Below are 26,712 nucleotides of genomic sequence, written 5' to 3'. Positions count from 1 at the left end.
TGAAATTGTTCTGATTGGTTCGCTTGTCAACTTCACCTGTCTCGTCAAACAAAATTCGTTCTGAAAGGATCTTGTCTCCAGAAGGGAATTTACGTTTCATTTGTATTCGTTGACAGAAATGTCCATACACTTCGTCATTGTCTTAGTTCCCAGGAATACTTTTTCATGTCGTCATCCTCTGGTTTTAGTCAGACAAAAAGGTTGTTGACGATGACGAAAATGTTTCCACAACAAAATGAACACTGATTGAAAGCACGTAAATTGTTCCATTCCACTTTTAAACTGGACTCCCTCGATCGTGTCTTTTGTGTGTGTGTTCCAGGTAGCTGAAAAATACCAGCTGACTGATCCATCCATGGATCTACTAGAAGTTGGCTATTTTCATCGCTATGGCGAAAAGCTGCCATTCCAGCTGTACTTATCCATGTATGACACTTTGGAATCATCTTGCCAAAAGAACCTGCCCATTCCATCTGGTACTGGAACTACTGGTACACAAGAATGTTAGTATTCAGAAAAATATGCACTCATACTTATGAAACAATTTGTTATGTGTTTTCCTCAGCAGTGCAACAGGCCGCTGCAGCCAATTCGAGCAAACCGAGTGATTCAGTTCGGAGGGAGTGCAATGAAGGGACAGTTGAAACTCAAGCAAGAACTAGTGCAGTTGGTGAATTCACCAAACTAAAAAGAAAAAGAAAGAAAGTCAAGATGGCGGAAAATATAGTGACCATGATGACAGAATATCCGGAAGGGATTCTTATGAAGAATCTGGCCACAGCCTACAGGCAGGAATACCAAAAAGAGATGAAATGGAACTCTGTGGGCTTCAGTTCAGTTTCTGCCCTGGTAGCAACGTTAAACAATGATCTTGTAGTGATCGGGGAACTGGTGATCCACAAGATACACCAGCCTCAAGATCTGCATGGAGCTGGAACATCTTTCAATTCAGAAATATCTTCATCATCTCAGCCCCTTCCTGTTAAACCTCTCTCCACCGGAGCCAAACTCACTGATGAATTGGACCAACAGCTTCTGCACAAGAGGATTGTAGAGGTGACTCAATACACTGATCAAATACTGCAAGTGCAGGTGTTTTAAGATATACATTACTGTGCAAAATGGTGTTACCGGTAATCTAAATAGGAATCAGCATAACCCATCAACATTTTATATAGCCTGCTTTTAGGTACTACTGATATCACCTTACCTTTTAACAACATTCAACAAGCATTTGGGAACGGAGGACACTAGTTGTTGATGCTTTTATAGGTGGAATTCTCTCCCATTCTTGCTTGATGTACAACTTCTGGACTGCTGTAGGATAGAACGTGGCTTGGCATTGTCTTGCTGAAGTAAGCAGGGATTTCCCTGAAAAAGACGTTGCTTGGATGGCAGCATATGTACCTTTCAGCAACAATGGGGCCTTCATATACGTGCTAGTTACCCATGCCGACTAACTGACTAACCGTAACTATACAACGGCGCCAGGCACGCTAAGAAATCCTCTGATAGCAAGCCGCCACGATGGTATGGTTGCTATCAGTTGATAAAATTAGATAAAATCAGTTAGTCGCCTAATCCCATAAATAGTTGAAATAATGTAAATGTTAATAGATGTGTTTATTCCCCCTCTACAGCTTGTTATTGTTATTATTACTATTTTTTTTATTATCCTGCACTGGGATTCAAAATGCCATCCTGGTAGATGACCTTTCTAGTTTACAGTACATTAGGCAAAATGGCTCATCTGCCACTGGCCACGTGGGAGGTGGAAAATACCTCCATAAACCCGCAGTGTCTAAACTAAACACTTGGGTGTGTCACAGTATCCATCCATCGATTTTCTGGACCACTTATCCTCACTAGGGTCGCGGGTATGCTGGAGGCTATCCCAGCTAACTGCGGGCACGAGGCAGGGTACACCCTGAACTGGTCGCCCGCCAATCGCAGGGCACATATAAACAAACAACCATTCGCACTAACATTCATACCTATGGACAATTTAAAGTCTTCAATTAACCTTTCATGCTTGTTTTTGGGATGTTGGAGGAAACATCCCAAACACAGACACTGGTAGAACATGCAAACTTCACACAGGGTGGCCAAATCTGAACCCAAGCCCTCAGAACTGTGAGGCAGGTGTGCTAACCATTCGCCCACCGTGCCGCCCGTGTCACAATAAACGTGTTATTTAAGAGTATGTAAACCTCAGTAGTAATAATAAAACTTTTAGAGTTGATTTGGACAACTAATTAAAAGAGGGTGGCAATTAACATTCATAGTATGTGACTATATCAATGGATAGAAATTCATGGGTGCGCATTATATATGGGTAGAAGACTTCTTGATTGTGGTGGTCAACTTTGGGGGTGCACATTTTACTTGAAAGTGTATTATAGACAAGAAAATGTGGTGTTGCAACTTTGTAACAATAGAAAACTGTTTTAAAAATGATCAATGTGTTCCAGGTAGCTGGAAAATACCAGCTGATTGACCCGTCCATGGATCTATTGGAAGCATGCTATTATCATCACTATGACGAAAAGCTGCCGTTTGAGCTGTACCAATCAATGTATAACAGTTTGGAATCATCTTGCCAGAAGAGCCTGCCTATTCCATCTGGTACTGGAACTGCTGGTAAACAAATATGTTGGTATTAAGAAACAAATGTACTCCTATTTAATAAACAATTTGATGTGTCTTTTCCTCAGCAGTACAACAAGGCGCTGCAGCCAATTCGAGCAAAACGAGTGGTGCACCTCGGAGAGAGTACAATGCTAGTGTCTTTAGAGGAGCTTTTAATGCTCAGTTGAGAGAGGTCCACAGAGATAATGTGCGGGCTGTAGAAGCTATGGTGGATGATGAACAAGTCCAAGGTTGGAGAAAAAGAGATCTGGATCCAGATATTCTTAGCAGTCTGATGGAGGATGTGATACGAGACCTTGCAGGAGAGGGTGAGCTGGTCACCAAGGAAAAGGTGAAGAGCAAATATATATTATATATTTTTGAAATCCTAGAGCTTTTGGAAATAATACATCTTGAATCTTTCTCGTGAAAATGTGAAAATAATCATCCCTGAGCTTGAAGCCAACAGTGATTCAAAATAGCATACAGCGGCTGAAATAAGTATTTCATGTCACCATTTTTCTCACTAAACATACAACCCCAATTCCAATGAAGTTGGGAAGTTGTGTTAAACATAAATAAAAATGTTTAACACAACGTCCCAACTTGGGGGGGAATTGGGGTTGTACTTCCAAAGGTGCTATTGACCTGAACCCTAACCCTATTTTACCAGCTTTTGGGAACAAACAAAGTAAATCCATACATACAAAGAAATTAGAACAAATAAGATCAGAAATTAGGTTGTGCGTAAAAATGTGAAATGACACAGGAAAAAGTATTGAACACATGACGAAAGGGAGGTGCAAAAAGGCACGGAAAGCCAAGACAACACTTAAAATCTGTCAATAATCAAATAGCAATCCAGTCCCTTGTCAGTGCAAATGAATATCATCAGCTGGTTCCGTCCTAATTGATGGCCTACAAAAACGTCTCATTGCCAAGGTGTGAGTCAAAACACATCTCATGATGGGGAAGAGCAGAGAGCTGTCTAAAATCCATCGCAAACTAATTGTTGCAAAAGGTAACGATGGCACTGGTTACAGGCACATATCTAAGCTTCTGAACATTCCAGTCAGCACGGTTGGGGCCGTAATACATAAGTGCAAAGCCAATCACACCAGCATGAAATTGCCTTAATCAGGTGCTGCTCGCAAGATTTCTGACAGAGGAGTGCAAAGAAGAATCAGAAGAGTTGTCCAAGAGGACCACCTGTGGAGAGCTTCAAAAAGACCTGGAATTAGCAGGTACCGTTGTCACAAGGAAAACAGTGAGTAATGGACGCCGCCGCCATGGCCGGTATGCACGCTCACCACGCAAGACCCCGTTGCTGAAAAAAAAAAGTACATCAAAGTTTTTTTCAAGTTTGCTGAACTACATTTGGACAAGCCAATTAAATACTGAGAGAATATAGTCTGGTCGGATGAGAGCAAAAATGAACTGTTTTTGGATGCCATAATGCACGCCACGTTTGGAGGAGAAATGGCACATAAAAACATCATACGAACAGTGAAGTGCGGAGGTGGAAACATGATGGTGTGGGGCTGCTTTTCACCAAATGGTACTGGTAAACTCCACATTATTGAAGGAAGGATGAATGGGTAAACGTACCAAGACATTCTTGACAAAAATCTGCTGCCATCTACGAGGATGATGAAAATGAAACAAGGGTGGACTTTTCGGCAGGATAATGATCCAAAACATACTACCAAGAAAACTCTCAATTGGTTTCAAAGAAAAAAAAATAAAGCTGCTCGAATGGCCCAGCCAATCAGCTGACTTGAATCCAATCAAAAATCTGGATATGGAAAGAACTGACACTCAAGGTCATAAAAGAAGCCCACGGAACCTTCAAGATTTGAAGACTGCTTGTGTGGAGGAATGGGCCAAAATCACAATGCAAGCAACTAGTTTCTCCATACAGGAGACGTCTTGAAGCTGTCATTGCAAACAAAGGCTTTTGTACAGAGTATTAAATAAATACCAGTTGGCGTGTTATATACTTTTTCCCTGTGTCATTTCACATTATTACACACATAACTTACCGTAATTTCTCGTGTATAATGAGCATTATTTTCCCCCAAAAATTGTCAAAAGTCAATAGTTGTATTCATTATACATAGGTATATAGATGTATGCCGCCATCTAGAAGTTATGAAAAAGCTGTACACTTTCATTCCAATATGCCAGCGCCACCTAGAGGTTATGAGAAAGATGTACAGTTTAATTCAAATATGCCACAGCCACCTAGAAGTTATAAAAAAGGTGAAGCCTACACTTTCATTCCAATATGACAGGGGTACGTATGACTGCATATATGTACAGTTGTGCTTCTAAGTTTACGTACCCTGCCAGAATTTGTGAAATATTTTATTATTATTATTATTATTTTTTTTTTAAATACGACTGATGACTGAACAACAGCCATCATTAATTTCTTTATGGTTATGTTTTGTTTAATGATAATGCTTTTCTGAAATGCTTGACAATTTAATTTGAATTGGCCCTTCATGTTTTCTTTAAAGAATTGTACACATCTTACAAATTCTGCTTGCGTCATCAAACTTAGGAGCACAACGGTGTGTTTTCTCATTTACTAAAAAAAGTAGTGCTGTGAATTTCAAAATAAGAGCAAATAAATAAAAAGAAAGTATTACATGTTCAAAACAAGTGCTTAACTTCAGAACAATTCTTTGAAAAAACTAACAAAATACAGATAATACTTTGTTTTGATCATATGGGTAGAAGCAAAATCATGCATTGTAAAAATGCATTTTACATAGGTAGAAGGGTATTCCAGAATTTGGAGGTCAACTTTGGAGGTGCGTATTATACATGGGTGCGCATTATACATGAGTAATTACGGTAATTTATGATCTTATTTGTTTAACTTTCTTTGTATGTATGGATTACTTGGGATGTTGCCAACATCTAGTGAAATTTTCATGTCAATAGCACCTTTGGAAATATATTTAATGAGAAAAATGATGACGTGTTAAAAACTTATTTCAGCCGCTGTAAATACAGTATGTAGCTAATTTGTGTGTCTGAGTCTCTTTGTAAAGTCAAATCTCCTAACAGTGAAAGTCAAATGTCACTTGTACACATTAAAGTACATCTATACATTAGAAAATTAACCACAAAATATAAATGAAAACTAATAATAATTATTGGTGAAAATAACAAAGAAGCGGCACGGTGGTCGACTGGTTAGAGCAGTTCTGTGGACCGGGTTTCAATCCCCGGCCCCGCCTGTGTGGAATTTGCATGTTCCCCCCGTGCCTGCGTGGGTTTTCTCCGGGCACTTCGGTTTCCTCCCGCATCCCCAAAACATGCACGTTTGGTGAATTGACAACTCTAAAGCGGATCCATTGCATAGAAATGTGCACCACACTTTTCAGATTTACAGTATATTTGTGTCAAACCATATATCATTTCATTCCACTTCACAATTATTTGCAGAACAACACATCAGCGTGGCGACATGCTGTTCGCCACGGCAACAGCATTAGCATTAGAGGATATGAAAAGCTTTGAATATACCTTTTAATCCAATATGTTTAGATGAGAAATTCAAAGCATGAAGCCGATCAGAAGAAATCTGTAGGAGGAGTTTGTAAAAATATGACGGTTGTACAAGGGGGGAAAACGGGTCAGAATTTGAAAGTCAATTCAAAACAGCGGACTTCCTGTTGGGTTTAGGGTATGGCTCCAAGAGGCTTTTTTGTAGGTCTTGGGCTGTTACGTATGCTTCGCAATTTTGGTAGACCTATGTGAAACGTACAGCAGGGCCTGCTTCTTTGAAAACCTGTAGGGGGAGCTACTGTGCCATTATTTTCAAAATTGCACAAAAAAATTATACATTTTGAATTGTTAGCAAGGCTTGATGTGTGTGCGAAGTTTCATGAGTTTGCATGCATGGTTCGACCCTCAAAAGAGCATTGGTTTCTTGGCGAAAAGCACGCCAAACGGTACGTTGCCACAGCAACAGCATTACACGGAATGAAAAGCTTTTCATCTTCAATATCTTTAGATGAGACACCCAAAGCTTGAAGTCGATGGGATTAAATCTCTAGGAGGAGTTCGTCAAAATATGGCCTCGGTAAAAAGAGAAAAATTCGATCAAAACTGAAAGTAACTTCAAAATGGCGGCCCTCCTTGAGGGTACAGTGTTTGGCTCCAAGAGAATGTTTTGAAGGTCTTGGGCTGTGACATATGCCTAAATGTTGGTAGCCCTAGATGAAACGTACAGCCGGGGGCTGCTATATGATTAATTTTGTAAGAAATTGCATCAAAAACTAAAATATTTGCCAGGTTTGATGTGTATATAAAGTGGCACTATTAGTCAAATTTGTTCCATAGATCCCTTTAAGTGTGTATAAAACTGATGACCATCTGGAGTTAAGTTACAACAGCTTTTGATGTCATGTCGAATCATCAAAGTTTGCCACGCCGCCGCGACCATGCCTTCTGCTAAGACGTCACAATTTTTATTTTGGATTTTTTTTTTTACAAAGCATGATCAATGTCTTGAGGCTTAACCGACAACATTTCAGGCGCAGTACATTCAAACGTAAAGAGACGTTTTTGGTCACTGTATTTTCAATGAAATATTGTCATACAGATGTGTTCAGGGCGTGACTATTATGAACCGTGATGTTTGGGATTTTTTTGGAGCATGTGCAGGGGAGTTCTTCAGCAGTTCTTGTTTTTTGGCGAAGGAAATTTGAAATGCAAAATTTGATGCCCCATCCCCATCATATAGTGCAGAGAAATGAAAAGCTTTTAACAGCTTTTATGTCCCAGGTCTGGAAATGCTACACACCAAGTTTGAAGTCAATCAGATGAAAGCTGAAGGACAAGTTTGCGAAAGTATGACCCCTGTGAATGTGGAAAAATGGTCAAAAAAGGGCCAAAATTGTCATTTTGAAAAACAATGATAGTTTTGAGTTGTGGAGTTTTGAGAAACGAATGGGCTAGTTTGGAAGTAGTAGACAAGGTGAATGACAAAGTCCCAAAAATGACCATCTTCTAACATAACCTTGTATACCAGTTGTGAATTTGGACTCAAATGTCACCGATTCTAATCCTATTACTCTTCTCAGGTCATTTCAAGGGCATGCATGTTAATGCAACTTACTTCTAAGGAAATGATAAATCCTCGTAGCATTCAGGCCCTGAACGACCTTCAGTACTTGGTGAAAGAGATGACAATGTACATACAGGTTAGCAGCCAGTCATATCAAATCAGCCGTATCCTATTTCATCCTTTGTGTTGAAGTATTTTTCTTTGTCTGTCAGTCCACTGAAGCGGTGACATCTGTCTGTACCCTGTATGAGCTGGGACAGTCTTTGGCTGGTCTAAAGAACAAGAAGCGCTACGAAGAGCTGAACCTGGGGCCCCTTTGCAAACTCCCCCTCATCCACCGTATGTTCAAGATTGACAGTAACACCAAGGACGACGATATCCCCCAGATTGAGACAGTAGACATATTAAAGGTATGACTAAAGTAGTGAATATGTTAGTCAATTGATCTACCTGTTTCCATCATATAAACACGTTTTCATTCTGTGTTTGTAAATGTACGTCACAGACAAAAAACACATTACATGACTTGGTTTCTTCATTTTCGTGTTCATTTTAATGCCTGGTACCGCACGGTATGCTAGCAATTCATGGTCAGTCCTCAACATACAGTGGGTACGGAAAGTATTATGTCTTTCTGTTTTAATACACCTGCAACAATTTCTCCAATTGCATTTTTTTCTGTCAATATGGGATGTGGTGTGTACATTAATGCACTTCAATGATTTTAGCAAATGGCTGCAATATAACAAAGAATGAAATATTGAAGGGGGTCTGAATGCTTCCCGTAAGCACGGTTTGTGGAACGTACAGAGGGCCGAAATGACTGCTGCTTTTCCGAGAGGCCATTGTAACAAAACCAGCACAAAAAACATACAACCTCCATTTATACATGCTCTTTGTTGTATGACGCGTAGGTGTTATGTGATTTTATGGTATGGTATGTTGTATGAAAGAGGAGGTCTGGAAAGTCCCTTCACCAGTGGATCATAGATGTTGCGTGCGATCACAGCGAGTTCATTGCATTACCTGAAGAAGACAATGAACACGACAAAGTAAAGCTGATTTCATAGCACTTGATGTCCTATTTGACATGCTTTAGCTTAATTGTATTCCCACTGAATTTGGTTACTATCAAGAAAAGCATGGAAAATTGATAGATATCAGCACTTAAATGAAACTACTATGAGCTTTTTTGTTGTTATTGTCGTCGTCATCTTTATATTTATCCAAACAAATGCACCTTTAGTTGTACCAGGCATTACAAATGAACAAAACACTGAAGAAACAAGGGTGGTCTAATACCTTTTTCCATAATTTTTTTTTTTTAATTGCATACCTCCAACAATGTAGAAAACTAATACTCCAATACTGGTAGTACCTAAGAGACACTCTGCAACTCTGCAAAGTGATTTCAGTGTGAAGGCAAGGAAGCTATGTAGAAATGAAATGGTATAAACAGTTCATATCACAATCATTCTGACCAAAAATGATTAGTAGTAGTACACACACTACAAGCATTGCAAAATATAAGCTTTTGAAAACCAGGTTAAGACAAACTCACTTCCCAATCTTTATAAACACCAGTGAGTATTTTACAGTAAATGTTTGCACGGAAGTTAAGACGACAACAACAATGATTGTCTACTTAGTTACACGTCATCATTCATCCAGACACAAATATGAATGCATTATCATAAACAACCACAATGTATCCCGATGGACAGCCTAAGGATTTTCTCATGCATTTTTGGTACTTGCTCCACGAAGTGAGGAAAAGAAAAGGGCAGTTATAGTGCGTAGCGTTGAATGAGAAACCGCAGGAACTACTGGCTTCACAGCAATACAAGAGCCTTGTCAGTGTACCTGAGATCAGGCTTCGCACGTTGAAGATTTTGGGGGCCGATCACTGATCGGCGAGTTTAAAATTTAAAAAAAACAAAAAACATCAGCAATCACCTATCCGATGACAAGATGGCGCAATGTGTCTAATTAAATGACTTCTTCATTTACTGTATAGACTTGTGTAGTGTATACTGAGTATATTCAAAACTATTCTCTTGTCAGGTCATGTCTTCTAATCAGTCAGGTCAAACCAACATTGGAACATGACAGAAATAATGGGTGCTAACTTACTGTCATTCAATTACTTTATTGTAATTCAATGACTTCACACACACACACACAGAAACTTTCGAGCATGATCTGACAGAACGGCGTCCAACCGTTAGCGCTAGCACTAACCTCCTAGGCTACATAGCGTTTTGTTGCCTCCTTGCGAGCCGTATCGTATTCAAAGTGCATGAACGTACCTCAAGCAATCCTTGAATGAACATCTGGTCCCGAGCACCGGTGGCCACCACCACTACACGTTTGTCCTCCATTTTGTTCGTTTTTACCAACTCAATAAACGCTCGATCGATTGTTGTTGTCGTGGCCATGGTAACGAGTGTATCCGGTCTCGTTTGAGTTGACGAGATAAAGCCCGGTGACCGTAAAAGACGGCATGCTGTGGTATCGGAATACAAGATTTTATTGCGGTCGTCTGACATAGAGCGAATTTGTCTTGCAGTCTGATCGGGGCATTATGTGGTGTCTGTCCCACACCGCCAAGGTTTTTTGTTTTAAAATAACTTTATTGGTGGTCAGATATTTACATATTCACACGCGACCAGGCCAAAAATAAACCAGCTTTTGGATTCAAATATAGTGTACATGATGGCGACGCGGAGTAAATGTCTTTTGCGGAGCGATTGATCGCATCGGCGAATTATGACATTTCAGCCGCTCAGATTGGTGAAAAGTCTACTATGCGTGTATGACGTCTTGAATGCAACAAGTCCTACTACATAATCCCACAGTATTTATGCTCAGTCTACATACCTCTCGGCAGTAAAACGTCTGGAACTCGGGAATGCGTGGATGACTTGAATTCATATTTCACATATTTACTGAGGCACCATAGAGACAATATTGCATCCCAAAGAACAGAAAAAAGGTGGTTTGACAAAATATGTCCCCTTTTCTTGTTTCTAGCAACTTCGCAATTACAGGAGAAACTCAAGCAAGCCCAAAGTAGACCTGGCTGAGTTTATGAAGCATCTAGCGGACCATTATAAATGTGAGTCTCCCTACGAGCTGGGCATCAGGATACAAAGTCTTGGCCTGCCCATAGCGGTAAGTTTTGAGTGGACTTTTTTCATGCAGTCATCATTGTCTTTTTCTGAGTGAGCTGTTTTTGGTTCTGATCCTTGAAATTCATCAAAAACAAATGAATGAAAGTTTTCTCTCCGTCTCCTTCAGACCTTAAATAAAGTGAGCCGTTGTGATCATAATGTAATGGAGCGGATCAAAGAAACAATTCAGAAAGAGCTGGAAGAGGAGACCCGGGAGCAGTTGAGAAAGCTAAAGAAGAGTGTCCTGGAGCCCGTAAAAGTCACAAGCGCCTGCTTGGCAGGGAACTTGGACCTCAGAAAAAAATATGTCTCCTTGACTGCAGCAGAAGTGGTGCTGGCAGTCTTCACAAATGCAGAAAAGGTTTTCAGTCCTGCAATGCTCAGGGTAGGTGAGAGACATTCAAAAGTATGTGCTTTTATTGTTAAGAACAGCGGCGGGCAAAGTTGAGAAACTGGAACCATTTTGGAGGGCCACACAAAAATGCTAACCTTAACTGCGTTATACATTTCAAGAAGACATTTTGAATGGTTTTTCCACAACGTAAATCATATTGTCGCAACATCATGTCTGTCATATGCCTTTGTCAAAACACCCTAAGGATCTAGAATTACAGTGCACTTTGCACTCGAGCTGGGTATTGTTAAAAACCTCACGATTCCATTCAATTTCAATTAGTTCGGTTGCGATTCAATTCAATAGAGTAAGAAGTAGAAATATACAAATAGAGTATTTGTTGACAGTTTTTATAGATTGATTTTCATGCCCATGTGAAACTAGTCGATACGGTTAGCCCATCTGCCTCACAGTTCTCAGGACCCGGGTTCAAATCCGGCCACACCTGTGTGGAGTTTGCATCTTCTCCCCTTTTCCCCAGGTACTCCGGTTTCTTCCCACATCCCCCAAAAAATGCACGGTAGGTTAATTGGAGACTCTAAATTGTCCGTAGGTATCGATGTGAGTTTGTTTATATGTGCCCTGCGATTGGCTGGGATAGGCGCCAGCATACCCAGGGACCCTGGTGAGGGTAAGTGGTGTAGAAAATGGATGGATGTGAAAATATGTGGTATGTTACCAAATACCTAAGGTAAAAAAGGACCCAAAAGCACAATTCTCAAGTTTAAAAAAAACGATATATTTATTGAATACTCAACAGGCATCTCTGAAAAAAAGTATCAACAAAAATTCTCAGTAAAGCTGGAGGCAAAAACAAACTCAGGATGCACTAGGAACAATAGCGTGGACGCTTGGAAACACGGAACATAGTCAGTCTTACAATAACAGAACATGATGGGAGACGAGACGATCTGTCAAAGGATTTATTAGGCTTTACACGATTGGGATTTTTAGGGCAGATCGCCGATTACAGATCAGCAAGTTGAAATAAAACGATCACCGATCCGATCACAAGATGGAGCAATGTGTCTATTTACATGACTGGCAAGGGTTGCCCGTTCCAGCTCAAATTATTCTCTAGCAGTTTAGACAAACGTTAAAACGGCAATATCCTCTAGGGGGCATTCAAGGATTGGCCTCTGACATAAGTTTAGGTCAAATCAAGATTACGTAACTTACTGTAATTCAATGACTTTATTGCAATTCAATTGCTTTAATAAATGCTGACTCAAACTTTCTTACTGTGCCAGCTGTGTGGACGGGTGCTGTCCAGAGTTCAAGTCCGTTTGACTTTGATTCGTTTTCCTTGGAATGTGAAAATTAGCTTTTCTTTCCAACACAGAATCGCGACTAAATCCGAATTGGCACTCAGTAGTTCGTAGCTCTGGTACACACGGTACAGGTGTACCACATACCTGTACAGTATTCATGTACTTTGATAATTGTGTGACTTTATTGTTTATTGCAGCATGTCCGGACATTCCTAACGCAAGTGTCAGCCAACAATCTGGCCACAGCTCTCTTCCAGCTGGCAATCTGTGGTGGCTCATTAACTATCCCACAAGACCAGGTGGCCAAGGGGAAAACTCCCCAAACCTCTGAAAAAACAGTCCCAATGGAAGACAGATCCACAACATCAAATCCCAGTGAAGGTATTCATTCACGATGGCTAACAAATGGGATCATGTGCATATTTGCCACACGTTCTCACAATTCTGAATCTGTCGTCCAGCCAAAGTCAAGCAGTACCTGAAAGATAGCCTCTCCTCGATTAAGTCAGCCATCCATTTGGATGATATTGCCATCTTAGAGGGGAAGTTGACCAAGCACTTCCAGGTCAAAGACTTTCATTCCTTGGGTCAAGGCAGCTTCTTGGGCTTCTTGGTTAAACACATTCAGGTACCAAGGGCACTATTAACTCTTTGTGTATGTATTTCGATTTCAACTGTTGAACTTGGATATTGAAAAACAATTCTGCTGTGTTGAGTGCAGCTACTGCAGGACGTGCTTGGTTCAACTTTGGTTCTGAGAAGTTGGGATGGGAAATGCGCAAGAAGTTTTTTCAGACCCACCAAGCAAGACGTATTTGAGTTCATCAAACAGTGTGGGAAAAATACTGCTGGTGGTCAAGATGAAGTGAGTCCACATCTAAGAAAAGAAATGAGAGAAAACTCAATCAAAGCTCCTCTCTCTCTTTCTCTATCAAGGGGGTCCTCGGTTGGCGACACACAACGTTTGAGGCTATGAGCGGTGCGCAGCACAAGAACGGTTGCTTCGTTATTTGCGTGCTCACACTGCTGTACGAGTAGGCACGCTCAGTTAGCGCCATACTTACTCTTTTTAATTGGATTGTTTGATATTAATGGCTTACAGGTTTTCCCATTCAAGTCAACTGAGGACCCACCCACTGTTCAATAAATGATTGTCAAGTAGCAAAAGATAGTTATCCTCTCTCTCCATTTTCTCAGCTGTCCCACATCGAGTTGGCATTGCGGTCCCACTATGGCGTGCGGGAGAGTCGAGACTTGGGCCACGGTTCACTACAGACACTGGCCAGACTTGTCCAATGCCAGAGCGACCTATCTGGCGGAGGACTAAGCCATGTCTTTTACGAGTCTACATTGTTTGCCAAGCTTGGCATTTTAAGGTGAGCTCTCAAACCACCACTCAGCCTGCCTCCTACTCCAACTGTCTCACCCCTGATGCTTTTCCTCTCTTCTCTCAGCAGTGCCGAAAGTGGATGTGAAGAAGTGGGGCGCCTTGGGGAGATGTCAAAGGCCCAGGCATTGGCCAGTTTGCATTCTTGTCCCCTATTAGAGGATTTAAGCGAATGGAGTCAATGGGAGCTTATATTTAAACCTTCCCATGGCTCCCTTAAAGATTTCATTGAAAGAAATGCAGGTAGGTCTTCGGCAACAGTACGGATTTGTACTGCTGGGAAATGAGAGTTGTGACCAAGGATGCAATGACCTAATACCTTCCCTTTTATCCAATCACTAATACAGGCTTGGCAGCACTGGAGGTGTCACCAAGTCTGCTGCTCAGGATCACCACAGACACAGGAGACAACCATTTCTCCAAAGCAGCCATGACCCTTGACCCTGTGGGCACAGCTGGCCACCTAGTGTCCATTGTCGTGGCTGATGGGATCACGAATGCTCCCACAGCCCTCCTGGCCAATCATATTCAGAGTTCCCTCGCTGCGGCTGTGGCTAACGAAGGTAGCGGCGAGAGATTGAAGCTTCAGTTGTATTCTCGTTGAAACGCAACCCTATCGTATTGCTCCAATTTGCATTTGTGTCTTTAGATCTGTCTCAAGCGGAAGAGGACATGTCATGTTACAGCACAGTGGCTAATTTCCTTCTGGATTGTTTGGCTCGAATTCCAAACAGAATCTGTCAGGCTCTTTTTCAGCAGGTCGGTTGCACTCCATTGCACATGTACAAAAATCTTCTGCATCCTCCTATCTTACTGTGCTTCGGGATGGGCATCGAAACCGATACAATTTCATCTATTATTCAAGTTTCAAAATTCATCAGTCAAGCTAATTTCGTAAAATGCCTCTGCCCAAGTGTATTACACCCCGTTGCAATGGTAACTCTAAAGTGGAACATTCCAAAAAGCGTCCCACTGCAGCAAGAATAGCACTATAAACTATATCATTCGTTCCATATCAAATGCATGCACACACACTTTATTTTCTGAAGCGTATGCTAACATAAAATACAGTTATACTTTACATAACACCCAAGAATCACAACAATATGTATAAAAGTGACAATATTGCGCTGCAAACAGCTGTGTCTGATTTGATTATAATGAACGTGTTTATATGTTTTTACACTGTGTGACAGTTAAAATGTGACTTCACTTTGCTTGTCGGGAACAAAGGAATTCACTGGTACACATGCATACATTTCCAATTGGAATATTTCTTTGGAAATTAGAACTACTTGGAAGTTGCAGAACGGCTTGTGTTGGAATTCGGAGGTTCCACAGTGTTTTAGTTCGAGTCGAAATGTGTCAGATCAATTGTGAGTTTATTAGTGTTATTAAGTTAATCGCATGTATATATACATTTTTTTTTTTTCTCAGTAGTTGCACTTGGAAAATTATACGAATGCTGACAATCCAAGGACAGTGATCAGAACTTCAATTATTCTCAGACTTCAGTTGTCGCACAAAACTATTATTATTTCAGAATAACTCATTGTCTCCTACAAATCATCAAGTAAAGTATTGCATGCATTTGATGAAGTGATGTCAAAGCACTCAAATGAATGTGACCTTCAGGTGTTTTTAGAGCCTTTGTCCAGAGTACTGGGCCAGACAAAGTCGAAACTGGTCCTAATCACTGTGGCCCAGTCAAACCAGAGGCATATTAATTGTTTGCATCGACTGGGAATCCTCCTGGGAATCTCAGAGTGGGTGAAGGACTACCAGAAAAAGCTGGCAGCATCACAGAACCAAAACGGCGCTTCATGCCAAGGACGTTTTGATCGACCCCAAGTCCAAATACAGGTGAATACGACTATTACTCAAAAGTAAGTTCTGAATGTCCCGATATACAGCACGTGGCTATAATTCTAGTTTTATTTACAAAAAAAAAACAGGTAACACAGCGACTGATCAGTTCATCTAGCAGTTTATATCTGTTGATATAATGATGACAAACCTGGGATCATATTGAGTTCTGCTATAAAGATTGATTTCATGTTGTGGGCATTGAATCTATCCAAGCAGTGCTGGAGGTAAACATTGGGGAGCTCGAATGTGTATAAGCCACTAAGAAAGCAGGGATAAAGAATTGGTCCTGGCCACTATTTGGAGGTCGATGGTATGGTAGTATTAGTATTTAGTATTCTGGATTCTACGTAGGATTCTAGAAGGATTATTGCAGTTTGTTTTACCAAGTGGAATAGGAATATTATTTTCTGTCGTCTTTCTTCTGTGTGCGTCAACGTGCCAATAACGAGGGCACTGAGAAAAGTCCCGCGTTGCTTGGTGTGCTGAAACAGAAAACTGTGATTCTTTTCTTGCCCCTGTAATGAATGATGCAAAATTAACACATTAAAGCCTGGGCCCTAGGTCAGGTTTTTGTGATGTGTTTTAATCGTTGTCAGTCTTGTTTCTCTCTGGCAAAGTTAACATTTCATGGGCTTTATCTATGACTTCAGTCTAATGTGGAGGATTCTGGGAGCATTAGTCTGTCGGGTCAGAACATGAGTGAAGATGAGGGTCTTGAAGACACGGCAACAGATAGCAGCAGTCTGTCCTCCTGTCATCTCAACCAGAGCCCTCAACAAGGTGACTGACAGGAATTTTGCACTAGAATTGACCAGATTAGAGCATATCTAATACAAATACAAACCTTTTGAATTGCCATTAGGTAAGAGAGCGCAAGAAGGAGACGAGCCAGTCAAGGAAGAATCATCTGAAGAAGAGCACTTTGCCTCACTGTCAGACGATGAGATGTCAGAGAACAACAGTGAGGCCCAAGGTGTGCATAGCAAAGAGCCAGAACCTCTGGATTTGAACGAAGGAGAGATGCCCACCTGTCCACCTGAGCCCACTTTAGATTTCCACCGAACCATAATTGAAGAAATAAGGTGTGTGGTTATACTTTTTTAAAACCTGTATGTCACGGTGCCCCAAAAGTGAATCAAATCACTGTGTTCCTTCGCCTTTGTCCTTTTTATGACAGGAAAAAAGAGTTTGGTATTGGTGTGGAACTGACAGCTGAAGGTCTGGAGCTGATGCAGGTACACCAGGATCGACTCGGCAGGAGCTTGGACCGCCTCTCGACCGAGCTGTACAGCAAAGACACGCATTTTGTTTTGGAACTCATTCAGGTGTTTGTATCGTGTAAAACACTTATTCAATCTCTCAAATCTTGATATCACCTGCTATACGTTGTCATTGCTGTGTACGTGTAGTATTGGCAATGCAGCTAAACCTGGGGTGGGCAAACTATGGCCCGCAAGCCACATATGGACCACTCAATTCTTTAATCTGGCCCACCGAGCATTTAAATGATCAATAAATCTGTAGTAAAAGTTTACAGATTAATTTAGCTGCTTTTTACCCTTAAGATTTGATTTATTCATTCGTTTGTTCATTCATTCAGTCATTTCATTTCGTTTCATTTTTCCTTCAATCTAATAACTAACACAGTTGTGCTCATATGGCATAATTACCCAGGCATAATTTGTAAGATGGGTACAATTCTTTCAAGAAAAGATGGACCAGGTGAAACAATTTTATTTTAATAGGATTCAAATTCAACGGTCAAGCATTTCAGAAAAGCATTATCATTGAACAAAACATAACCATCAAGAAATTAATAATGGTTGTTGTTCAGTCATCAGTCGTATTTAAAAACAATATTTCACAAATTCTTCCAGGGTATGTGAATTTATGAGCACAACTGTACATATATGCAGTCATACGTTCACCTGTCATATTGGAATGAAAGTGTAGGCAACACCTTTTTTATAGCCTCTAGGTGGTGCTGGCATATTAGAATGAAGGTGTACACCTTTCTCATAACCTCTAGGCGGCGGTGGCGGCATATTGAAATGAACGTGTACCGCTTTTTCATAACCTCTAGATAAGCGGCGTACATTTGTAAAATGCGAAGGTTTTTTCATTTTGTATGTATAATGTGCACCATTGATTTTTGACATTTTTTCGGGGGGGAATGCGCATTATAATGAGACGTTACGTTAAGTTGCATAATTTTAAATAATGCAATTAGAAGACAAGACTACATTTTGGTAATTAAAATAAACAATATTACACACCCGTTTTTGTTTTTATGTGGCCCTTGACCACACTTGGTTATAAACTGACTGTTTGACTATAATAATAATAATAATAACAATAATACATTTTTATATTTAGGCACCTTTCCGGACACTCAAGGTCACAGGACAAGCATAGGAAAAGACAACAAGCAGTGCAATAAAAACACAACATGAATACATTAATTAAATATTTGTAATACACATGCTGTGATTTACTTTAGTTCGACTTCTTTTGATTTGATTGTGTGTTGAAGCTGTATCTTAGCATGATGCCTTTGACAGGTGTGCAGAGGAGGAGACATTCTTTAGTAGTTGTGGTAGACTGAAGAAGAACCCAGTAATGTATTACAACCATGACTCATTCTAACCACCCCGTTTGCAGAATGCTGACGACAACAGTTACCCAGCCGAATCAGGTGTTGTTCCAGCCCTGGCTTTTGTGGTTGAGAGGGACTGCATTACCATTCTCAACAATGAGACTGGCTTCCAGGAGACAAACATCAAGGCTATATGTGATGTCGGTCAAAGTACCAAGGGCAAACACAAATATGGATACATAGGTATGTAGTACGTCTTAGGTAAGCTACGCTGTTGTAACACGTGCAGAATGTGCTTTGGCATTGTCTTGCTGAAATAAGCAGGGGCGTCCATGAAAAAGACATTGCTTGGATGGCAGCATATGTTTCTCCAAAACCTGTATGTACTTTTCAGCATTAATGGTGCCTTCACAGATGTGCAAGTTACCCATGCCGTTGGCACTAACACAGCACCATGCCATCACAAATGCTGGCTTTTGAACTTTACGTCCATAAAAGTCCGGATAGTTCTTTTCCTCTTTGGCCCGGAGGACACGACGTCCACAATTTCCAAGAACAATTTGAAATGTGGACTCGTCGGACCACAGAACACTTTTCCACTTTGCGTCAGTCCATCTTGGATGAGCTCGGTCCCAGAGAAGCCGGCGGCGTTTCTGGGTGTTGTTGATGAATGGCTTTTGCTTTGCATAGTAGAGTTTCAAGTTGCACTTACGAACGTAGCGCCGAACTGTCTTTACTGACATTGGTTTTCTGAAGTGTTCCTGAGCCCAGGTGGTGATATGCTTTACACATTGATGTCGGTTTTTGATGCAGTGCCGCCTGTGGGATCGAAGGTCACGGGCATTCCATATTGGTTTTCGGCGTTGCCGCTTCCATGCAGTGATTTCTCCAGATTCTCTGAACCTTTTGATGATATTATGGACCGGAGATGATGAAATCCCTAAATTCCTTGCAATTGTACGTTGAGGAACATTGTCATTAAACTCGTCGACTATTTTCTCGCGCACTTGTTCACAAAGAGGTGAACCTCGCCCCATCTTTGCTTGTGAATGACTGAGCAATTCAGGGAAGCAATCATGGAACCCACCTTGTTCCCAATGAGCCCGTTCACCTGTGGGATGTTCCAAACACGTGTTTGATGAGCATTCCTCAACTTTCGCAGTCACTTTTTGCCACCTGTCCCAGCTTTTTTGGAACGTGTTGCAGCCATCAAATTCTAAGTGAATGATTATTTGCTAAAAACAATAAAGTTGATCAATTTTAACATTACATATCTTGTCTTTGTAGTGTATTCAATTAAATACAGGTCGAACAGTATTCGCAAGTCATTGTATTCTGTTTTTATTTATGTTTAACACAACGTCCCACCTTCATTGGAATTGGGGTTGTAAGTCCGAATTGCTAAAAAAAAAATGAAAACAATATCAACTAGTTAAATAAATGTCCCAAGATATACCACCATAAGGCCATCGATCCGGTCGGCCGCCTTAACAATGGAGACACGGAACGTGGCCCAATCAGACTCAAGTGCGGGTCCGCGGGGTTACCCGGAGCTTGTACAACAAGCGCATGGCGCGCGCTTAATGACCATCCAACCATTTTCAAAAACCACGTGTGCTGGCGCATTTACGCTTATAAAACTGTCCCGTTTGAAGGCACTCCGTCACACTATTGGTCAATGTTTAGAAACAAGCACAGGACATGTCACATTAGACGGGAAAAACCCCCAAAATTCTGATAGGCCAGACTGTCCGTGTCGTGGTCGTGAGACAACCCCGATGCCAATCGGTGACTTATGTCACACGACACAGAAGGATGACGCTTGATCGGGGACTAACTCAAATGATCGGCCACGACAGAGAATGTTTGTCTGACGCATTACACTTTACGAAACCTATATATTTCTTTACATTTCATTTTCTTTTATCATGTTCTTATGTTGAAACAAATGAAACTCATAAGTCAAGGTAGCGCTGTATTTGTAAGACTGTCATTTTCTTCTCTGCAGGACAAAAGGGTATTGGCTTTAAGTCAGTCTTCAAGGTCACAGACCGTCCAGAGATTCACTCCAATGGCTTCCACTTGTTTTTTGACAAGACCTGTGGCCCCATGGGTTACATCCTCCCCCACTGGATGGATGATGAGAGGCCCTTGGACCCACAGTTAAACGACACATTTATTCAGAGGTCTGATATTTTTGCCAGGCTTTGACTTTACGTATTTAACAATGTATTATTAAGCCCAAAATTATTCCTAACTTGGCCAAATGTTAAGTTTACTTTTTTTTTGGTCAGTGGGTATCTCTACCTGGCTGGTAATGTCACGAGAAAGTGGCAAAAGACTAAGAAGTTGTGTTAGCGATATTAATGACAAAAAATGCCTGTATTGACTGTTTATGTACACAGCTCATTTCTTAGTTTTCATTTTTTGTATGTGGGTGGGTGGTATGCGAAAGTACAACTATTTTTCCTAAGATTGTGACTTTGTTTTTTTCGAGAAAAAACAAAATCGCCTAAAATATTGAACTTTTTTTTTTTTTTCTTCATATGAACTAATTCTAAATCTCTACATTTGATCTTTTATCAGCTGGACAACTAAGATCTGCCTTCCTCTGCGCTCTGAGAGACATCAGACCCGAAACCTGTTCCATGACGTGCACCCTTCCTTGCTGCTATTTCTGCACCGGCTACGCTCACTCACCATCTACAGTCAGGTCCCTTGGGCACTCACGCACTACTCGAATGCGCAAAGGAACAAGCGAACATATTTTGACTGAGTCTCAGTTGTCTTTTTTTGTTACCTGAACTCATTTAACCAGTTTTATTTTTGTTGTGCTTTCTGCTTTTTCTGTAAACAGGCTGAGAACCGCCTTGTAACAATGACACGTAAAGACCTGGATCATAATGTGCTCGAGGTGGAGCACTCTGATGGCACAGAGCGCTGGCTAGTCGTCAAAACCACACTGCAGCCCAAGATGGTGATGGAGCGCACACTTCTCACACATCCATCTATTATGGAGTGCAGAGACACACTCAGATTTAGAAAAAAGAAATGCAGCAACACTTTCCTTTTCTGAAGCGATTCCTTCTGGGAAATAAATAAGGTTTGCGCAATATCCAATATGGCTGTGTTTACAATGACGGAACACACGAAACAATCCGCCTGCGCTGGCGCCTATATTCCATGTAAATATCTCCTTGAGCATTTACACTGTGCAATAATGCATAAATAATACAAATATTAATCGTTACTTCAGTTTAGTTGGCCTGGCCTGATTCCCTGTCAGCTCACTTTTCCCATCATCATATTATTCCATATTAACTCTGATTTATTTTTTCCCCCTCAAGCTTCGAGAGAATGTTGAATCGACCGAGCTCGCCCTCGCCTTCCAACTTGGCTCTGACAGCTCTGGAAGTGACATTATAGGCCAACCACAGAAACAGCCCGTCTTTGCCTACCTACCTCTTCGCAGCTTTGGCTTCCGCTTCATTGTCCAAGGTTGGTTGGTTTTTTTTTTTTTCTTCCTAACTGTAAGACACCTTTATAACTGTATTAATTGTCTGTGAGACAATGTGAGAGAAGTGTGACTCTTACTGAAATGTGCCAACTAACTCTTGCCACTTTTTAACCACATTTTCAAACTACTATGTACTGTCTGTGCGCATTTAGCAGGTACACTCACCCTATACAATTTTAACCCTCCAATTGTATTTTGTGTCAATTTAATCCACATTTAATGTTTGCCGTATGGTTGACATCATTGTTTCAGATGTCCTGTAATTGGGGCAGCACGGTAAACATAAAATGAACATGACGATGTTTTCAATGTCTTGTAAATATGTCACACATATCAGTGTTCTTTGGGGTCAGTTTGACCCCTTACACACTTAAGCTGTATATAACACATAAGCGATGTATTTTGGTCAACAGACAAATGAACATAAAATATCTAACACATACGCTATGAAAAATATCTTCTTCTTTTTAAAAAAAAAAACAGTAACAGTATGGATAAGTGTACCTGTGTAGCAGACTAACAGACATGGCAAACTGTACCAATGTTTTTACCTATGTTGCCCGTACTCATTTTTACCTCACAGTACACAGGTACAATTTGTCTCTCAAATCTATACCAAAAAAACTTACCAGGCCCAGTGGGTGGGAAAGTTCGTTTTTTTGAATGCGAACAGTTCATAGTTCATCCATCCATCCATTTTCTTTACTGCTTATCCTCACGCGGGTCGCGGGCTGCTGGAGCCTATCCCAGCTCTCTTCGGGCGGGAGGCGGGGCACACACTGAACCGGTCGCCAGCCAATCGCAGGGCACGTAGAAACAAACAACCATTCGACAGAGCTCCAACAATTGGTGTCCTCAGTTCCCAAACGTTTCTTGAATGTTGTTCAAAGTAAAGGTGATGTAACACATGACCCTGTCCCAGCTTTTTTGGAACGTTTTGCAGCCATCACATTCAAAGTTCATGATTATTTGCTAAAAACAATCAAGTTGATCAATTTGAACATGAAATATCTTGTCTTTGTAGTGTATTCAATGAAATATAGGTTGAACATGATTTGCAAATCATTGCATTTTGTTTTGATTTCTGTTTAGCACAACGTCCCAACTTCATTGGAATTGGGCTTGTACCTCGCATTCACGCAGCTGCGACGTGCCCGCCGTGAATGGCGGCCATGGCCGCACTGGACGGCTGGAGATCAAAATCGACAATGGAATATTTTCTTTTGCAATCATGGCTCCGAGTCCAAATGAATCATTATAATGCTCTTTATACAGGATGCATATGTATATACAGTAGTTATAGAGAACAGTTTCTTCGTGACATAAAAACAGCACAGGAACTGCAAAAAAAAAAAGCTTCACCTGTGCACTCTTTTCCACAATATTTTTTTCTCTGTTTTTCAGGTGACTTTGACATCCCTTCTTCTCGAGAGGATGTCGACAGAGACAGCTCATGGAACCAGTGGCTCCGAGCTGAGATACCACAACTCTTCCTTCAGGCCATGAAAGTCTTCGTTGTAAGGCGACGTCTGCAGACCTTTAAAACCAATTCTAGTGCAATATTAGTTGAATGAATGATTGCATGTTCCCATTTCTGATACGTCACATAGTAGAGAAGGAACTCCAGAAATGTATTTGTCCAGCTTCTTCCATGTTTTATTCTTGCTCCTTCCAGGATCACCCAGAGTTTACAGGCCTTCGGGGTCTCTGCCAGTTCCTGCAGTTTATTCCTCTGCCTGACGAAGTGTTGGACTTCTTCAAGCCTGTTGCCAGTCAGATTATCCAGTTGCTCAAGGGCAAGGCCTTCCTGCCCTCACTCACCTCAGGTATTACCCACACTTGTTGAAGATCAACTAGAATGTCATCTCTCTCTCTCTCTATCTATGTATATATATATATATATATATATATATATACACACACACACACACACACGCGCACACCTATCAACATTTTAATGGTACACTGTCTTGCAGTGCGGCACGATGAACGACCGGTTAGCACATTTGCCTCACAGTTCTGAGGACTGGGGTTCAAGTCCGGCCTCACCTATGTGGAGTTGTTCTCCCCGTGTGTTTTGACTTACAGTTAGGTCCGGTTTTATGCACAGTATTTGGACAATGATAGCATTTTCTGATTGTGCCTTTATGTACCACCACAATGGATTATATCCAGTGGATAGATTGAAATAAAACAGCAGCATTTGAAGAGGTTTTACATAAAAATGCTGTTAGCCATTTAGGAATTCCAGCCAATTTTTCGGCTCAAAAGTTCTGTAAATCACCGTTACAAGTGCAAGCAGTACAAAGTGTAAAGTACAAAAAGATTTTAGCTTGCCTCGTTTTAAGTGCCATTTATTACTCATGACCTTGTTTTTACAGATGGTCAGGTTGTGTACAAGCTACCCTCCCAAGTGGCGGTCTGTATGGATGCTGTGATTCGCAAGGTGATCAACCAAGATGAGCTGGAAAAGCATCTGTTGCTATCATATCTGCACCCCAGTCTGAGCCCTGCCCCACCTGCCTCTCTTCTTTCCCACCTGGGAGTTCGGAACCTGAGGGGCTCCGATGTTACCACGGTAACCACAGCCATGGCCAGGGAGCTTATGAAAGAGGAGACTATCCGCACGGGTGAGTAGAGGAATTTTGTCATGTTACCATACATGTATGCTGCCCTATAATCAGGAGATGAAAAGGCATTGTATGTTTTTCAAACCTAAACGAACAATGTTTTTACTTTGACAAATCCTATGTAGCTGATCTGACGATAAAAGAAAGTTCATCCAGTTAGGTCTTGCTACTTTTTGAAAATCACTGTATTTGTGAGCTGGTAACAGTGGCATGCATCATTTAGCTGGACACAAATGAAGCCGAAGCCCCAGTGGAATCAAGCAGGACAAATATTGTACTTCCCGCATTGTGCCAATCGCTCCTATTCAACCATGATTTGGGGGGGGGTTTTGTTTCCTTTTATTCATACTCATCATAGACTGCCTTGTTCAGAATCTGCAGCATTTTAGTATTACTGTACATAACAAAAAAAAAAAAAAAAAAGAATCAACCAATTTATTGATATGTGTGCATAAATAAATTGTTTTGTGAGTACTGGTAAATTGGAATTCGTAGCACTTAAACATACATTAGAATATGGTAGAAAAGTCCATTTATTTCAGTACGCATACATTATATAGATTCACGAAACACTTTTCGGAGGGCATATTTGTGCCTAATTTCTACGTTGAAAATCATTTTCATTGTTTCTTGATTGTTATGTAATATTTTAGTTTCTCGACATGGTGAATTTGCAGTTTTCATTTGCTGTAAGCTATAATCATCCAAATTATACATACCGGTCGGGATATATCTATTTAAAAAAATCATGAAATATTTCACTCTGTACGTGTAGTGCATATCTCTATGAGTTTCAGTTTTTGAATTGAACGAGCTGAATTCAGCTTTTGACGTGATTCTAATTTATTGAGATGTACCTGTAAGTGACTCTTTTTTCTCTTCTAGATGTCGGCCTGCATCAGTTGGCTCGACTTCTCGTTTGCAACTTCCGGGCTGTGGAACATGGTTATGGGGATGGAGACTCAATTTTGCAGACTCTTCGGAGTCTCCCCATATTCCCTCTGGCTGATGGGCGTGTGGTGGCACTGGATGGAGACGGTGTGTTTTTCCCACTGGAACAAAGCAAGACAAAGAAAAAGAAAGCTGAAGCCCAAACCGGTAATTAATCACTTGAATGTGTCCGGGATTTGGTGTGAATCTTGTTCTGTTTTTCTAATAAGGATTCATATGAATGAATCTGTGAAATGTGCTTGATGTCATGGTAGACTGAGATCCAGCTTGGCTGTCATTTTCCTCCTCTTGTAAATCTACAAAAGGCGTATACACCACACAGTACAGTTCATTCAGTACTGTGGTTAAAATTATGAACAGTAAAGGCTCCTGCTTTTCTTGATTTCGGCTGGATTTACGTCGCCCAGCTCTGATTTAATGCTCTCTGGTATGTTTCACAATTTACATTACATGCACAAAAATCAGATCTGTCTCTTGAACCGTGCAGTGTAAATCAACGACTGTACAAAGCGTCACTGAGTGTAACAAACAAATCCATTCAACACAGGCATTCAGTAAAGCACAGGCCTGGTTGAACCATGAAGAAAAATGACTTTGGACTATTTGTTTGTCCCACTGTATTAGCAAGACACCTATTGGTTTTGATTCTGGGCTGAGGGGAAAGCTTCTACTGCTAACTGCAAATAATCCTATCATAGACTGTATTTGTGTGTTTTGCTTATCCATTACTTATGATTCCTAAAGAAAATCAATCTCATACGGTCAAAATACATTCCTGTAGCCACAGCTTCATCCAGTGCCTCAAAAATCTTATGGGTTCTTCTTGAACCACATGCCACCCCGCTGCAATTTGTTTGTGGAAATTGGTTTGGAAATGTTTTCATAATCCTTATAACAAACACACAGTACAAACCAACTGGCAATCGTGATACAACCCCAATTCCAATGAAGTTGGGATGTTGTGTCCAACATAAATACAAACAGAATACAATGATTTGCAAATCATGTTCAACCTATATTTAATGAAATACACGACAAAGACAAGATATTGAATGTTCAAACTGATAAACTTGATTGTTTTTAGCAAATAATCACGGCTGCAGCACCTTCCAAAAAGGTTGGGACAGGGTCGTGTGTTACATCACCTTTACTTTGAACAACATTCAAGAAACGTTTGGGAACTGAGGACACTCATTGTTGAAGCTTTGTC

At 40.8% G+C, this 26,712-nt stretch overlaps 2 protein-coding genes across 9 annotated transcripts in view; one reads left to right on the top strand and one right to left on the bottom strand.

The window, feature by feature from the left end:
* wu:fj29h11 (uncharacterized) overlaps nucleotides 1–26,712 on the top strand; it is a 64,333-nt gene that overhangs the window by 11,763 nt on the left and 25,858 nt on the right. For 3 of the 7 annotated variants that reach the window (XR_009785694.1, XM_061756340.1, XM_061756345.1), the window contains 28 exons: nucleotides 323–476; nucleotides 566–1,056; nucleotides 2,472–2,640; nucleotides 2,715–2,980; nucleotides 7,731–7,850; nucleotides 7,927–8,124; nucleotides 10,748–10,888; nucleotides 11,015–11,272; nucleotides 12,750–12,933; nucleotides 13,014–13,180; nucleotides 13,274–13,417; nucleotides 13,750–13,928; nucleotides 14,007–14,182; nucleotides 14,287–14,502; nucleotides 14,589–14,698; nucleotides 15,575–15,802; nucleotides 16,459–16,588; nucleotides 16,671–16,890; nucleotides 16,986–17,133; nucleotides 18,470–18,647; nucleotides 20,413–20,590; nucleotides 20,991–21,117; nucleotides 21,262–21,381; nucleotides 21,752–21,902; nucleotides 23,326–23,438; nucleotides 23,597–23,747; nucleotides 24,303–24,551; nucleotides 25,437–25,649. Coding sequence is in view for 6 of the 7 variants with exons in the window: in XM_061756340.1 (XP_061612324.1) it covers nucleotides 323–476; nucleotides 566–1,056; nucleotides 2,472–2,640; nucleotides 2,715–2,980; nucleotides 7,731–7,850; nucleotides 7,927–8,124; nucleotides 10,748–10,888; nucleotides 11,015–11,272; nucleotides 12,750–12,933; nucleotides 13,014–13,180; nucleotides 13,274–13,417; nucleotides 13,750–13,928; nucleotides 14,007–14,182; nucleotides 14,287–14,502; nucleotides 14,589–14,698; nucleotides 15,575–15,802; nucleotides 16,459–16,588; nucleotides 16,671–16,890; nucleotides 16,986–17,133; nucleotides 18,470–18,647; nucleotides 20,413–20,590; nucleotides 20,991–21,117; nucleotides 21,262–21,381; nucleotides 21,752–21,902; nucleotides 23,326–23,438; nucleotides 23,597–23,747; nucleotides 24,303–24,551; nucleotides 25,437–25,649 (5,179 nt within the window). In the remaining variant the exon portion in view is untranslated. The remainder of the gene's footprint in view (nucleotides 1–322; nucleotides 477–565; nucleotides 1,057–2,471; nucleotides 2,641–2,714; nucleotides 2,981–7,730; nucleotides 7,851–7,926; nucleotides 8,125–10,747; nucleotides 10,889–11,014; nucleotides 11,273–12,749; nucleotides 12,934–13,013; nucleotides 13,181–13,273; nucleotides 13,418–13,749; nucleotides 13,929–14,006; nucleotides 14,183–14,286; nucleotides 14,503–14,588; nucleotides 14,699–15,574; nucleotides 15,803–16,458; nucleotides 16,589–16,670; nucleotides 16,891–16,985; nucleotides 17,134–18,469; nucleotides 18,648–20,412; nucleotides 20,591–20,990; nucleotides 21,118–21,261; nucleotides 21,382–21,751; nucleotides 21,903–23,325; nucleotides 23,439–23,596; nucleotides 23,748–24,302; nucleotides 24,552–25,436; nucleotides 25,650–26,712) is intronic. The other 4 variants (XM_061756344.1, XM_061756343.1, XM_061756342.1 and 1 more) reach the window with 4 other exon arrangements.
* si:dkey-94l16.4 (transcription factor 20) overlaps nucleotides 25,466–26,712 on the bottom strand; it is a 59,333-nt gene continuing 58,086 nt past the window's right edge. The window contains exon 9 of one of the 2 annotated variants that reach the window (XM_061756363.1): nucleotides 25,466–25,603. The gene's annotated coding sequence lies outside the window, so the exon portion shown is untranslated. The remainder of the gene's footprint in view (nucleotides 25,604–26,712) is intronic. The other variant, XM_061756362.1, reaches the window with a different exon arrangement.

This window comes from Phyllopteryx taeniolatus, chromosome 19, assembly GCF_024500385.1.
Source record: "Phyllopteryx taeniolatus isolate TA_2022b chromosome 19, UOR_Ptae_1.2, whole genome shotgun sequence".
Lineage (NCBI taxonomy): Eukaryota > Metazoa > Chordata > Actinopteri > Syngnathiformes > Syngnathidae > Phyllopteryx > Phyllopteryx taeniolatus.
The sequence above is the reverse complement of the archived record's forward strand: the minus strand, read 5'-3'. Positions and strand labels throughout refer to the sequence as shown.